The sequence below is a fragment of the Leptidea sinapis genome, chromosome 27, assembly GCF_905404315.1.
Source record: "Leptidea sinapis chromosome 27, ilLepSina1.1, whole genome shotgun sequence".
Lineage (NCBI taxonomy): Eukaryota > Metazoa > Arthropoda > Insecta > Lepidoptera > Pieridae > Leptidea > Leptidea sinapis.
Window position 1 is genome coordinate 11,030,113 of NC_066291.1, and position 16,806 is coordinate 11,046,918.

General features: G+C 34.2%; 1 protein-coding gene across 3 annotated transcripts in view; it reads right to left on the reverse strand.

Annotated features, from left to right (window-relative positions):
* Positions 1-7,052: 7,052 nt before the first annotated feature.
* The window catches only part of LOC126972631 (inactive dipeptidyl peptidase 10), a 140,334-nt gene continuing 130,580 nt past the window's right edge, over positions 7,053-16,806 (reverse strand). For 2 of the 3 annotated variants that reach the window (XM_050819481.1, XM_050819482.1), the window contains 8 exons: positions 16,556-16,685; positions 15,938-16,178; positions 15,247-15,562; positions 14,091-14,240; positions 13,082-13,267; positions 11,230-11,387; positions 9,661-9,866; positions 7,053-8,814 (listed from right to left, as the gene is read on the reverse strand). In XM_050819481.1, the coding sequence (XP_050675438.1) occupies positions 8,686-8,814; positions 9,661-9,866; positions 11,230-11,387; positions 13,082-13,267; positions 14,091-14,240; positions 15,247-15,562; positions 15,938-16,178; positions 16,556-16,685 (1,516 nt within the window). In that variant the 3' untranslated portion in view covers positions 7,053-8,685. Of the gene's footprint in view, positions 8,815-9,660; positions 9,867-11,229; positions 11,388-13,081; positions 13,268-14,090; positions 14,241-15,246; positions 15,563-15,741; positions 15,852-15,937; positions 16,179-16,555; positions 16,686-16,806 lie in introns of those variants that run through there. The other variant, XM_050819483.1, reaches the window with a different exon arrangement.

Below are 16,806 nucleotides of genomic sequence, written 5' to 3' on the forward strand. Positions count from 1 at the left end.
ATGCGATCGTTTGCTGAATTTGAGAGAGGTCGGGTTTCTGTACATGACGAATTTCGTAAAGGGCGGCCTTCAACTGCCGTCAACGAAAATAATATGGCTACTGTTAAGCGGCTAATTGAAGAACACCCGCGGATTATCTATGAGATAATTCGAGGACTATTGGGGATTGGTATGAGCCAAATTTAGAAAATTTTACACGAAGAATTGAAAGTTCGGAAACTTTGTTGTCGTTGGATCAGAATAGGGCTCGCGTAGAATGGTGCTCACAGGTGCTAATGAAGTACGACCACGGACATTCTAATGTTGTTTATGACATTGCCACAGGAGTTCGCATTTTTTTCTCAGCTACGGGTCCCATGTGCACAATTCCAATTGAAGATCAAAAGAGTGTTAATGCCGAGTGGTATTCTACCATTTGTTTACCCTGGGTGTTAAAAAAAATTCGCGAATGACGACCAAAGAGCCGCGTTCTCCTACATCATGACAACGCTTCTTCACACACGGCCAACAAAACAAAGTCATTTTTAGCTTCCGAAAAAGTACAACTCGTCACCCATCCTGCACATAGCCCCGACCTAGCACCCTCTGATTTCTGTATTTGCCCAAAAATCAAAGATTTGATGAGAGGTTTCACTTTTACCAATACCGAAGAGTCAGTGATAGCGTTCAATCGGCACGTAGAAAACATGACTTCAGATCTGTGGTCCTCCTGTTTTAAAAAATGGTTCGATCGCATGAAAAAAAGTTTAAAATGAAAAAGAGAGTATTTTGAAAAGCAATAAACATAATATTTTGGTTATAACAGGTTGTTTTTTTAAGTTCCGCAAAACTTTTAGTGTGATCTACGTATAATAGTAACTCTACCAGCATCATCTTATCACCCGGAAGACGTCCGGAGAAAGGCCTCCCCCAAGTTGGCGATAGCAGTTGATGGTGATGCTATCTAGGAAAGATGCTGCTGCCCATCCTCCGTTCTTTGTATCCCGTAGTCGCCTTTTACGACATTATTGGCATTACTATTAAATACATACAAGATATATATACATATAAGCGATACCAACCTCCTGAATATACTCTTACACGAGCTAAGCCGGATGTTGCCCGGCATTATCATGTATCAACATCGATCCATAACCCACATATGCATAATACACATTGAGGCACATCTTTCCCCAGTCAGAATATCATTTTCTAAGGCAATTAACTCTATGCGATCTTCTAAAGATATGCCAGCCAAACCATCGACGTACGGGAGTCTTTTTTTAAACATTTTGGGTTATGTAAGAATCCTAAGCGGCATTCCATTTTAATGGAAAAAGGCGTATCACCATCAAGTGAACATCTTGCTTATCTTGCCAATATTTATCATAAAAAGTCCTGGAATTTCAAAATTGTTTTAACTTTTAGCAAGTGGACCCCTTCTTAATATGTACGTTAATTTAACGATCTTTAACTAAAATTAAAAAAATCAATGTTTTGTGCGAGAAATATAATACATACAAAAAACCTGTGTTTCTGCTAGCTTTTCCAGCGAAGGGGACCTATATTTTGTCTTGTAAGTATACAAACTTTGACATACGCCCTCGCCACGCGGGAACAGTACTTAAACTGTAAAAAGAAATACATTTCGATATTCTTATATTTCCCAAGGACTAACACACCTTATTGCAGCTTATTATTGACTTAAAGAACTATTGTTAAAATTAAATGAACTCGTGTTAAAGGTTAAAGAAGTAACAGATTATTCTGTTTAATTATCAAAATTCAACCTTATTATAAAACTAACTCTGTGACTCTCTTAGGGATTAACAATATAATTTACATGACATTGTTAGTACTGCTAGCGCCATCTATACTTTGTGCTGACATTTGTATTTCTACTGCCATCTAGGATAAGAATTACAAAAATTTTATAAACTCATCACTGCATGTACATTCGACTTAACTAGTTTTCATGTAAAATCATAGGTGGCACTGGTACAAATTTGAAATAAAATCTCTATTGCGGCAAATGATCTGTATTATAATAGTCTTACGTATAAATGTCAGAATTCAACCTTATTTATAAAACTTACTCTGTGGCTCTCTTTGAGATTAACAGTATAATGATGATACATGTTAGTACATGATACTGTTAGTACTGCTAGCGCCATCTATAGTTTGTTTTCTGATATTTGTATTTCTACCGCTATCTAGGATAGGAATTACAAAAAATTAATAATCCCATCACTGAATGTACATTCAACTTAACTAGTTTTCATGTAAAATCATAGATGGCACTGATACAAAATGAAAATAAAATCTCTACTGAGGCAAATGATCTGTTTTTTATTAGTCTTACGTATTAGTGTTATTTCTAATTTTAATCGAACACCTATATTAAAAATTGGCCGCAATTCCGTGCAATAAATTGTGTTCTTTTTTTAAATAAATTTGACGTCATTTTAAAGAAAATTATGTTAAGAATTGAAAAAAAAAAGTCTGTCAGCCGCAATTTTTTATGGGCGTTTATATTGTTAATACATTGCATAGTCCCTCGAAGTTCATTTAAAATTACTTGTATCAAAAAAACAAAATACCTGCAGAATCGAGCAGTGGCATCTTAGGCTATATGGATATGGAGTAGGCGCTAGGTATAAAATTAGTATTCTATGCATAGATATTAATATGTAGTATTTCACTTTCAGGTGACGGCCTCGTTATCAATGCTTTCAATATAAATGAATTAAAACAATAAAAATTTTTGACAACCTTGTCATCATGTGACGTCATAACAATATTTATTGAGCAACATATTTTTATCCACAAAAATTATTCGTTTTCAATGGACAATAACACAGAAATGCCAAACGATATAGCTTCATCAAATATGGTTAAAACTACTAATAATGGAACACAAATTGTAATATTAAGAAACGGGCAATCCAAACGAACACCGTTTACCACAAATGAAGCTGTGAAATCATTAGACATAGCCTTGAGCAGGTTGAAGAAGAGTAAATTGGCTAGCAACTTGGCTGATAATAGCTGCCAGACCAATTTCGTTGATAGAAGTTCAGCATCATTGGGCGAACTCACAAGTAACTGTAGTAATTTCAGTGCAGGCACAGAGACCGGATCCGTAATGTCTACGGATTTTTCTCACTTTGAACTTCTGCGTGATCTCTCAAGATCCGATTGCTATTCAGGCGGTGCATTTAGTTCAACAGCCTGCAACAACTCGTCAGATTTGCTTTCAAAAGACGAACATTTGGAGAAGTATTTTAGAAGTATTGAAATGTGGCACAAAAATTGGAACAAAGATGACACTAGCAATGGTTTATAATAATAAAAAATACTACATACCCAACATTGTTTCATTTCTGAAATGTTTCATGCAAAGGGAACGATATAAAATAAACCAATGAACGATTATGAAAATTTATTTGTTTGAACGAAAATGTGTTTTAAACAAAATACAACCACACATTAATATGTAATAAATAAATATCTAAGTCAATACAACACTGTAACTCTTAAACGAGATGGTATAATATTAATAATTATTTAGCAGTAGCTAGGTACGTTGGTAACAGTTACGTAGTTCGTGTTCAAATATATGTAAAACAAGTTGGTAGAAAATATTGAACACAATAATAATAATATGATCTTTATTGTATACTAAAAATATTTAAAAATGATAGTTTTAATACTATACATGGATTCTCTAAGTTATCATCAATAACAGACAAATGTTATTTCAAATATTATCTTTATTCAAATTTTAATTTGATAGTTTTAATACCCACAATAATAACGTAAAATAGAATACTCATAATATTTTTATAGTTACGTGGATATTTTGATGAATATTTTTTATATCGCAGTATAGCAAATATGATTTTGATTTTGGAAAAAATCTTGTACGTGAAGAATTTGTTTTGAAAACTTGGTGTTACACTTGCATGATTAGGTAACAATCATAAGATGGATAACAAGGAGCAGGTAGAATATGAAAACTTTTTCTTGATCTGCGGAGAGAGTTATTTTCGAGCGTAGCGAAGGTTATTGTGGAGACCGGAGATAACTTTTATAGTTCTGCTGTTACCCGTTTGTCACTTTTACGATGTTAGTTAATAACTAAACTTTGCCACTGAAATGAGGCTGTTAATTTTTGTTTCAGTTTAAAGACATTGTTTTATTATTGTGTTCAACTTTTTCTCGATTTTATTAAACTTTAGCAATTTAGAGTCGTTTTTTGTCTGTATTCTGAACTCAATAAGTTGTTGAAATTTAATTGTTGGGCAAAAAACAATTCTAAGTAATTACTGGTTATTACATTAACAGCAGCGGTAAGGATTTAATTGACATAGAAATCACATATTGTCTACGTATACGTGCATTCCAATATATTTTACGGATTGGAAGCATATACTAAGTGGAAGACTAAGATGCTATAAACTGGAAAAATAATTCGAGAAAGAGAGTTTTTTCTATGGTAATATAAGAGGGCCTAGAAAAGATAATTTTCTCTAAGACGTATGTAAAATCGAAAGCATGTTGTGCATTGACACACAGTCTGCCTTTGTTGACATGCCTATTTGAGCTACTACAAAAAAAATGGGAAAAGTTAATTTGAACAGCCTCAGTTAAGGTATTGTGTGGCATCCAAAATGTGAAAATTCACATCTGTGTTTGTACACATCTTTGTCAGGAATGTCGGAATAGATGTAAAAGAGGTTTGATTAGAAATAGATTAGCGTCAAAATAAGTAAGCCATTACTGAGCTGAGACGTTACGGTGTCACTGACATGTTATTAGAATAATGATATAATGATCATCAGTCAATCATTTTCTAGTAAAATATGTTCATTATGTCTCTGATCTAACGTAAATTAAGTGAAGTTAGGGTTAGGTTAAATTGGAAGGTGTACAGAGGTTCTCCGGTGAAATTCCCTGAAAGGATCCTGAAGAACCTCGCAATAAGGGCAACTCGACGAGATTCAAGGTGATAAGTTATTTTCCCCTCTTCTACCTAAGTTTCTTCTTCTGATAGGCCGAAGTGGATTAAGTTTGTGCTATGTACTGCGCATCGATCGTAGTTAAATGTATATCCTCGTCGTAAAAAAAATGGTGCGAAGGTGTGGTTTGCTTAGGCCAAAGTGTGTCAAGTAGGAATAGACAACAGCGCTTGTGTACATAGATTCTGCTATTTAAAAACTCTTAAATACAAAGAGTAATTAACTATTAAGTTAACGTTCATAGAAAAAACAAATGATTTAGGCCCTCGTTATAGTTGCGCAAAAATTACTATCATGTCTCGCTAGCCTTAAATAAATTGACAAGTGCTCTTTAAAATATAATTAAAAAGTGAAAAAGTAGGTAAGAAAAAAAAGGTATTCTACAGATTTAACGGAAGTAACATAAAACATATTTTTTAATTCGAAAAGTTATTAACTTCGAGTTCAATTAATTAACACAATTATTTTCCCACAAAATATATATATATAAATGAATAAATTGGTTTTGAAATTTCCTGATTCACTTAAATAACTACTTCCATAAAATATTTCGCTAATGAAAACAATTCAATAATATGATGTAAAGTTTAAAGCACCTGGATTCCAAACTCTCTCACATTATATTTATATCTAGTTTAAGTATGTTTAAAGTTTTGTATACTATTACGTAGACCGCATCATAATATTGTCTATTTTTTTTATTAAATAATCTGGCGGAGAAAGCAATACAATATAATTTCAAAATACCTAATTAACATTAATATTATATTTTATTTTAAAAATTACAACGAATTCGATCTGGCTAGGCTCTACAAATGAAAACGAAGACATTATAACGTTTAATTAATTTAATAATAATATATTTAATAAAATGTCAGTAAAATTACAATTGCAATAGAAGAATCACAGCATCCTTAAGATAAGGGCAATTGAAATAAACTTCATCGACGTATCGTAAGCTTTAATTGTAAAATTTAGACCAAATTGGCAGTCTTCACAAATATGGAATATACGATATGCGCCTATGAATTTATTAGATAACACTTACATTATATTATATCGGTACACATTTCTATTTTATATAACAACAACAAATTATTATTTCTATGTAATTATGACACCCATTATTAACAACGATTTTTCTATTTACACTGCCTCTAGTTACACTACAATATTCGTAGGTACCGTCTCTAACATCGACTTTGTGTCTCAATCAAAATTTTATCACTCAGATCATTTTCCACACTGTTATTTGCAAATTCAAACTTTACTTTAGAAGATATTGTACTACTATTCGTTTTCTTAATTCCTTGACTTAAGTGCTCTATGCATGTTTCTTCTCTAGGTAAGTCATAGATTTCGAATAAAATAGTTAATTTCTTTTAAAATTATTAGTTTTATAGACATAACTACATTAAAAAACTTAACGATGATAACTTTATTCAAATGGCATGTAATGCTAGAAAACAATATCTTAATTTTTAATGCCTAATATCGTGGAAATTCCCTAAGAGATAAGCTCATTTTTTTATGAAATCGTCGAAGTATAGTTTAGATTTATTACAGTAATAAATTTTATTCGTTATTACAAAAATGCTAAAATGTTTATTGAAATATGTATTCTTATAGTCAAACTGAAGAAATAATATTTGAATGTTGAATTAATTTATGTAATAATAATTTAAGTGCACATTAAAAGCACAAAATAAATTGATCAAAATTTTTTTTTTATCTACATCGAACAATTGTATTAGGTACGTATTTATGAAACGTTTTAGAAAATCTTTGTCCTAATCTGTCAAAGCTCGAAATGCTAACATTTAATCCTAGTAATAAATAATTTAAATCATGGAATATTTTTAAATTAAAAAATAAATACAGCCAAACATTATAACTGCACATTTATTGGTGTTTATAATTATTGTTTAAATATGATTTATTTAATGAAATTGAATTATTCGTGCAGGAAAATGGGTGCTCAAAAAGGTAGCAAGAGTTAATACTTTATTTAATATATCTAAGTAGAATGTTCCTTAAATATGAAAATCGTCAGAATAAATTATATTATCATAATATAATATTTTGTATCTAAAAGGCCTTGATAGTACGAAGAAATGTAATAGTATATTGCTGACCAAAATTTTATGTCTCTTATCTCATAATGATAGGAAATTGAATAAGGTCAATAAGAAAAGTCATGTTAGATCTTTTCGAAGTGTGGTTTACTGTTTACGAATACACTTATGAATACTAGAAAACTCAACTGTAATATTGTCTCGTTAATATGTAAACTTCGATTGCTACCGACTTAAATATTTATACCTTGTATTCAGAAACAATAAACTCATTAAAATTATAACAATGTTTGTCTCTAGCATTTGAACTATCTTACTAATCTAACTACTAATACTATTCTAATCACAATTAGCCTTCACACATTTATTAACTAATGGTTGCAATACAGTCATATCTATTTTAATAATAAACAACGTTTCATCTGACAGGCCAACAAGCAAATCTACTGCGGTTGTTAGCATGTTGGGTCCGACGATTTTGGTAGACAGGGCGATCTCTCTTAACCACCGCGCCGATTCTGAACCATGTCGACGCGCACACCCGATGATCGTATGGATTTGCATACATTAGCACTACAAAATGGTATACAAAGGTTAGCTTCTGTAGGTATATACTTCATTCTTTAAATCTACACTTCTTGTTACAGTAGCAAACGGTGGGTTACTCTGGGTTCTTCAGATATCTCGAGCTATGTGCCCGTTTGGCCCGGCATAGGACAGCGGATTGGCTGTATGACCACCAGAACAATGAGTGCAATATGGTGAGTGATATCTTGTGTCCTACTTTATACACAGTTACCTCTATAAATTTGCTCGTCAGCCTGCCAGATGGAAAGCTCTTTGTAATGGGAACACATCGGAAGCGGTAAACATACTATTTACACATCATTATCAACATTATTCCGACCCCAGACACGTCGCTACAGTCAGTGACTTACAAAACATTTCACTCTGTAATACCTGCTTCAATTCAAATCAAATCAAATCAAAATCACTTTATTCATGTAGGTCACAGAAATGAAACTTTAACCTTGTAAGAGCTTATAGTACTGATGACATAACAAGTTTATGTTATTAGTTTAAAAAATATATTAACTTTAGCTGAAAACGAGAAAAAATTAATGGATGGTTCCCACATTACGTTATAGACTAGGCGATTCTCATATTTTATCGTTACATAAATAAAATATTTAAAAAAATAATTAATATTTACTAGTATTAGACAATCACTGCTTTGTAGAAACCTACTTCAACCTTATAAGACATTGATAATGCCAATGGCATTTTGTTCTTAATTCCTATCTCCAAGCGAAATGTAATGTAAGTCTCTGCACTTAAACATTGTTAATATACATTAAGTATGATATGCTTTTGCTTGCAGTACCAAAAGCATTGAATTAATCTTCTATGTAGTAAGTAATGTCGCAATTGAAACTGGGTTTTCTATTATGAAAAAAGCACGTTTCATTGGCAGCCAACTTTCATATAACAGGCGTATAAAACGGTTGTCAAAACTTTACCTCATGTGCCGGGTTCGTTGGCTGCTGGAAGTGTGGAAACTATTAGCAGATATTTGATAAGCAAGGTGATGAGAGTATACTTCCATTAGACTATCTATCTGGTGGGGGCAGTTTGGTGTCTTCCGGATCAAGGGAGAGGCACTCGCGAAGGTAGTCTTCCATTGAGCGATACACATGCTCTATCACTCCTTTAAGCTCGTGTCCTTCATCTGCATATACCTAAAATATCAAAAACTAAGTGTAAGCTTATATATTTTTAAAACTTAAAGCTACTTTTCGGTATTGAAACTGTGTGACATGTTGCCCCATCGTGCATCGTTGCATCGTTGGGGAGTGTTCCTTTGAGCTATTTCACTAGATTCCTGCCGAATTCCACATTCACACGACACGCCACAAATTAGAACATCATTACCACCATCTGGATGTGTGGCGTTACTCCACAATGCATAACCAAGCTGTGGAATGAGCTTCCTTGTGCGGCGTTCCCGGGACAATAGTTTCATGCTACTTCTTCTCATTTGCTCAACCCTTTACCAAGTAGCGGTAGATTCAATAAGCAAAATATTTTTTGACATTCATAACTGTCATTTCCGTGACTTACATAAATAGAGTGATTTTGATTTGATTTGAATACGGCATTGGTACGTTCACATTTCGATGCATGTGTTATAATAATATACCTATGACAATGTATGAATAAATAAATGGTATAGATATCTTGTTTAATTAAAAATCATGATTGTGTAGTTTTCCACATCTGGTGGAAAAAAGTGTGTTATCAGAGTATATTCCGGTTGAAAGGAATATTTAATTAAAAGGAATCGTGTTATTTCAACGTTAAGGTGTAGGTATGTGCTGTTATTAAAAAAATATAAGTAATATATTGAATTAACAATTTTCTATGATAATTTATTTTGTCCATGTCTAGATAATATAAGATCCGGAGTATCTATGGAGTGGAAGTCTTCCATAGAGCATCAAAAAATTTCGGCCCCAAATTGTTAATATCTCCCATATTAATTCGGTTTATCATGACAACTGACTTAAAATTAGCGCAAATCTCACCTGATATCTAAATAAAACGCCAGCATCAGTTAGTGCTCGCGCCAATTGTAAGGCGTGAGGGTATGGTGCGGTCATGTCAGCCAGACCGTGCACGAGGTACAAGGCATGGGGGGGCACGTGGTGCGCTCGTTGGGATGCGTCTGCCTCCACGTAACCCTTGTAGTTCACTGAAGGCTGGCCAAGGATTCGCTCCGTAAATGCCGCGTCTGTGAGTTACAAAGTAACTAGTTATTTCAACGCCCGCCAGATTTGAAGCATCTCCGTAAATATTCAAACTTCTTATTAACAAAAACCACACAAATATTTGACGACCTGTATAGTCGAGTGGTTAGCGATCCTACCTACTAAGCTAGAGGTCCCGGGTTCGAATCCCGGTAGGTGCAAGCATTTATATGAAGAATATGTTTGTTTCCGAGTCATGGATGTTTAAATGTATTTTTGTATGTTTATATGAATTTATGTATGTTTAAGTAAGTATATTATATTAAATATATCATTGTCTTGTAACCCATAACACAGGCTATATATGCTTAACTTGGGGCAAGATAATTTGTGTGAAAAATGTGTCAATATTATTATTATTATTATTATTATTATTATTATTATTATTATTATTATTATTATTATTATTATTATTATTATTATTAATATTATATATTTGAAGAGTATCCGCGAAATTGTAATCAAAAACAATTTGCAAGATCCTGTTTAACACTCTTGCGCTCTGGTTGTCACCTGTTGTATGTTCAAAGCGGGGTCACAAAGCCAAATGCGTATTATTTGGTTAAGGATGAAGCAATTAAATTCATTTATTCATATTTCTTTTACTAGATACTAGCAAATATGGTATTGTTCCATTTATCTATATTGACCATGATTTTCAAAATAATTATAGTTCCCAAGTGATATTTTACGAACTATTTGCGGTATCAGAAGGGGTGCGGGGGAAAAGACGTGGCACCGCGCCATTGGTCGAAATTTTCCAGCGATTTCAAATGCAGTCACATAGAATTTTTTTGAACGATAGTTTGGCATTTTATGGAAATAAATTATTTATTATTAATTAAATTAATGTAGGCAAAAAAGTTGAAGATCATATTTTTTTCCGCTTGGATGTCGTGTTAAATTTATTAACTTTTCAAATATATTTGTTTTATGAAAATAAGGGACGAAGCGAGCAGGGCGTTCAGCAGATTGTAATTGATACGCCCTGCCCATGCAGTGTCGCTCAGGATTATTGAAAAAACTAAAATTTCTGAGCGGCACTACAACAGCTGTACTTGTCACCTTGAGACATGATGTCAAGTCTCATTTGTCCAGTAATTTCACTAGCTACGGCGCCCTTCACACCGAAACACATTACTGCTTCACAGCAGAAATAGGCGCCGTTGTGGTATTCATAATCTAGCCGGCATCCGGTGTAAAGAAGCCTCCTACTGGTATATTAACCTATTAATTTTCAGTAGGTACCTACATAAAATATTTTAATTAATTTTACTGGGTCTAAGTTACATTCAAGGACTGCCTAATTGTCGATGTTAGGACCTAAAAATAACTTGTTAAACTTACTGTAGTACAGCCAGTCTGTGATGGGAGACACCGCGATTCCACACTTGAGCGTCGATTGCTGGGAGCCGAGCAACATGGCGGTTACGTAGCCGCCGTAGCCCCAGCCCCACACCGCTACGCGAGTTACGTCGAGAAATTTAAACGTATCCAATAAATATCTGAAAAATTTCAGTTACCATAATATTTTTTTTTATATTTTATAAGCTACAAAAATTGTCAGTGATATAAAATGTAATGCTGTGTCTAACGCTTACATAGACTCAACCTTCCTCAATCAATATTTATAAATATTATATATAACAACTCTTGTTTACTCTGTATTGAATTTATTCTGTTTTAATGTTTTTATTAGACCTAAGTACCCACAAAACAATACCTAAAATCACGATACTGTACTACTAGGATTACTATTACACTGGTTATTACAGTTAATAAAGATATTTTGGAAATGAATTGAGTTACAACTTTAAAAAGACGACCTGTTAGTGCAGGGGCTTGTGTCGTGACGGACACTTGAGGGGGCGCAGGTTCGAATCTCCGTGGTACAATCTTTTGTATGATAAATATAAATCTTTGTTACCGGACTCATGTGTTTATGTACGTATTTATATATTTTATTAGAGTACTAGTGACGACTCGCTCATTACTAGTCTGTGTGTCTTCTTCTCGTGTCTGCATGCCCAGTTAAGCATATGCAATGGTAGTTAAAACTTCCAAAAAGATGAACATCCCGTTAGCCTTTTGCCCATCATGTATATGTAGGTATAAAAAAATGTCCAGTTTCACAATTTCCTTAAGCCGATATTTTGAATCATAGGGGATACATAAGGGTAATATCTATAGTGCGTGAAGCTATCTTAGGAAATACATGGGGGATATTTCCAATGATATACTATGGGGGTCTGTACCTATTGTGTAATGTCCAACGCCGTCTTTATGCTCATAAATAGATATGTACAATATACCTAATGTTCCACCAGAGAACATGTCTTATGATAACTGAAGCTTGGGAAGACGGAGTTGCATATGCATCCATTCAAATTCAATTATTTTTATTGAAAATGGGATTCAAAATCACTTATTGAACGTCAAAAACTAACACCCGTTCAAAAGAGACTGCCCCAGACCTGAGAAGAACGGGCGCAAGAAACTCAGCGGGCTTTTTTTATATAAAAATATATATTACAATGTAATATCGTACAATAAACAGCTATAATTAGAGAACCTGAAGGTGTTCGCTTCATTCCCATTCCGTGGTATCATTAAGAATATTGTTTATGCTATAGTTACCTTTCCCAAATAAATGTTTTTTAACAATTCCTTTAAAATTTGGAACACATAATATGTTTTGTACATTTTCTGGGATCATATTGTAGAAGCATGTACATCGCCCAATAAAAGACTTACTAACTTAACTTAACCAAGTAGTCGGCATAACAAGTTTATGTTTGTTCCTCGTGTTAACATTATGATATTCACAGTTTCTAGCAAATTCCTCAATGTGCTTATGAACATACAAAACATTATCAATAATATATTGAGGAGCAACAGTCAAAATGTTCACTTCTTCAATTTTTTCTCTTAAATGATTCTTTAGGGCCTAGGTTATAAATAGCGTGAATAGCCCTCTTCTGCAGCACAAAGATGGTATTAATATCGGCCGCAATGCCCTATAACAATATTCCATACCATTTATACCACTGAACAACTATCTTGAAGTACAGGAGATTCAAGATACCAGATGATGTGAGTTGAAATAACCCGGGTAGTGAGTCTGATCCGTAGCGTGTTAATGGAGCGCCATAATCTCTTCTTACTTCCTTACTATCATATATGTGTTAAGATATTTTACCTAATTACAGCCAGCTGATCAGCCACCTCCACGCCACCTATCCGGCCCCGCAGCAGAGCCCGCGGCAACCCCCTCGCTCCTGTGACGTCAAGCTTCACGTACACCACGTCGTTACGAGACGACATGTACGTCCCCCAATCTACCAGGAACTTATCTGTCACCTGTTGACTGCCCGGTCTACCGTCACTGAAACATAACATAAACAATCACAATGAAACAAATCAGTGTTTCTGTACATTTACATACTCATTTCTCTATAATTTAATCAGTTACTCATTTTCCAAAATCTCGCATGTAAGTGCTTAGTCATTACTATTGTTAGTTAGTTTTTAAGATAATTTTAGGCATTCTGTACCAATAATTTGTTTATTATTAGATGTACCGACCATATATGAATAATATGAATCCCTAAAAAAGATTCTGAAACAGCTTACTGCTAACATTAAAAAAGCCAGTCCTCGTAACCATTACATTAGCCAAACGAGTTTTGTAGTGAAATTTAGTAAACATTTACTTTGAAAGAAAGAAAGAAAGAAAAATATGTTAATTTGCACCTTACTCGATATATTTTTTTATTGAGGTTATTATTTTATATTTATATTACAAAATTGGTTTTCACCTCAGCATAATGCAGATCAGAGGTAATATAACAAGCGGTGATCTTTCAGTGCAACCAGGTGGTATTGCGATTTCGAAGTAATATCATGGAACCGCATAGTATTTATTAAAATCCGGTCAATACTTACACAGACAGCAAATTGTACCTTAGCCCAATTGTACTTTCGATTCTTCTGTGCGCTAATCATTTCCGACTCAAAGTTCCTGTCCAGCCAAATGCCTTCTAAGAACTTTCGAGGTACTTCGTATCACCATACAAGGGATACAATTTGTTTTTGTATCGTATTCTCGACATTCCACTTTTAGTATGTATGACGTCAAAAGCGTCTATTTAGCTCTCTCTAATGTAATCATAGTTAAGCACAAACAAATAAAAGTCTGGTCAACTTACACCTGGACAAGCACTGGGAACGCCGCGTCACGAAGCTCCTCACGCCACGAAGGTGGCAACATAAGTTGTACGCGAGCCTTATTGCCGCTACTTAACTGAACATCGAAAGAACGCCGACTTGGCAATGCTAGCTCACGTAATCGTACTGATCTGTAATATTATTCATAAACATTAAAAAGTAGTTACAGAACATTGAAACATATTTTTCAAATAACGCAAATTGAACGAAATTCATGATCATTTACCAGTGGCAGACTCCTTTGCACAGGATGCTGGCTAGATTATCAGTACCTCAAGGGCACCAATTTCTGCCGTGAAGCAGTAATGTGTAAGCATTTCTGTGTTTCGGTCTGAAGGGCACCGTAGTTAGTGAAATTACTGGGCAGATGAGACTTTACATCTCAATATCTCATATGTCTCAAGGTGACGAGCGCAGTTGTGGTGCCGCTCAGATTTTTTTTTTTTTTAAGAATCCTGAGCGGTACTGCATTGTAATGGGCAGGGTACATAAATAACCATCAGCTGAACGTCCTGCTCGCCTCGTCCCTTATTTTCATATAAAAAAAATAAAAATAAAAATTCTCCTGGTATGGCCATAAGTAGCTACTTATGCACTCCTCGAAAAGGTACAAAAAGCTTTTCTTATGCCTCTTTATAAACGCATGCACGGCTTGAAGTATTGCCGTGCTTTATTTATGACGCCCAGCTTCTTCGAAGCCAGATTGGCATTGCTTTCCAAATGACCCCGGAATTGGCAATCGCTCGAAATTTCAAGACCCAGTATTCAGATACTAATTTAATATCGAACTCGAAAAAAAGTGCGAAATAAGTGTCTAATATTATAAATGCGTTCCAAATTTGAGTTCAAGAGAACAAAAATAAGAAGTTTTTTTTTAAAATTTATAAATATTTGTGGCCAGACTAGACTTCATTGCCTTCTATCGAAACTTATTTAAGCATTTCGCAATAACCCTTTTGTAATAGCAATATTCCTTACTTAAATTGAACTACTACAGTTAATATTCATAGAATGTATTGTACTTATATATGTTATATTCATAATTTTTTACGAATTACTTTCGAAATTAAAGCAAACAAAATAAAATTACTAACAGTTGAAGCCATAAACTAAACACCGGCGTTAAAAAATTCTTACCTATAAGGCCTCGTATCATATAATATTCTCTCTAATTTATGTGTTCTAGCATCATGAAGGCCAGCTAGCGGGGGTCCTGGTCCTCCACACTCCAGCACGTAATGCGATATACCAACCACTGGTCTTGGAGGAGCAAATTTGGCACTCCAGAACGAACAGTTCGCGTAATGTAGGCGAGCTGGCCACACGGCTAGTTCACACGTGAGGCATCTAGGTTCCTCTCGTTCTGCCCTAGCTCTGACTGAATTGCTTCCTCCACTGTAACTTGGATCTCTGACAACATAAACGTGTCTTTGTCCTGGTCTATCTGCACTACCTTTAATTAAAAATAATAATCTAAACGAAGTTGCCAGAAATTGTGAAAATACAGAATTTGTTGCTCAAATAAAATCACTCCAGAAAATTATGTAAAACACGAGGGAATTGGGATTGGATCTCAGGGCAAACAGGAATACAGCAAGATCTAAATCTAGTCTTATAATTATTAGTAGAAAGGTGGAAAATGTTATTAAACACTCATTTATCAAGCAAATACTTAATTTGATTAGCCTTCTTGACCATATCGGGATGCAGATTAGGCACTGAAAATCTTTCTTTGTTTATTCCTTCAATCAATAAAATAAAAATAGCGTTAGCTCGAGTCACTTTAGATAGTTTAAGGCTTATACGTAATTATGCTTGTGAATCTTACCTAAGTAATAAACTAAATGGTTTTCCTGGTCCCACGCCAGGATTTTGGCAACTTCTACTTTGCCGTGCGACAAGACAGCAATGCGCTGGCGCAGCACGTCCACGTGTTTGATATGCGTATAATATTGTCCTCCACCTTCTTGAACGGCGGCTAAGAGAAGAAAGGCACTTCCATCCTCCGAATATACGGGCTTTTGATGAACCTCTAACCATGGTTCCTCTGTTGCTTTCTCTGAATGCGTCTGTAATTATATATAAGTGTAAACTTCAACGAAACATATACTACATTGTAGATAAGAACCGTAAAAACGAATAATGAAACGTTTAATGTTGTCAAACTCAGCCAGCTAGTGCTGCATCAAATATGGTATACATAACATTTGTATGAATCAAAGAAGATCCGAATTTCATATTTTCAGTAATGAACTATTATCACTATATTGTAACTGCGAGAGGTTTAGTCAAAAAATATCGTATAACTTGCAATTCGTAATAAAAGAGCGCGAATTAAAATTAAACTAAATAAAATGAACAAATATATTACATATATGTATATCCAAAACCATTACAAATTCGTACCAATGTATACACTGGTCTAGATATATATCTATTTAGTTACCTCTGTACAAGTCCAGTTTGGCGCATAGCAGCTGCTGTAAACGGAAAGATTTTGCGCTCGGTTTATCCAAACCACGCCCACATGCGAGTTTTCTTTGCCCACCCATTGGGCTGATATGAGGTAATATTCCCTGAAAAATAATAACACATATTATTATTTTTTATTATACCAAGCTGTAAGTCAGTAAGTAGGCATAATAGTCATAAAAATATCTAGCACATTGTGAAGTGATTCTTAAGATAATTTTAGTC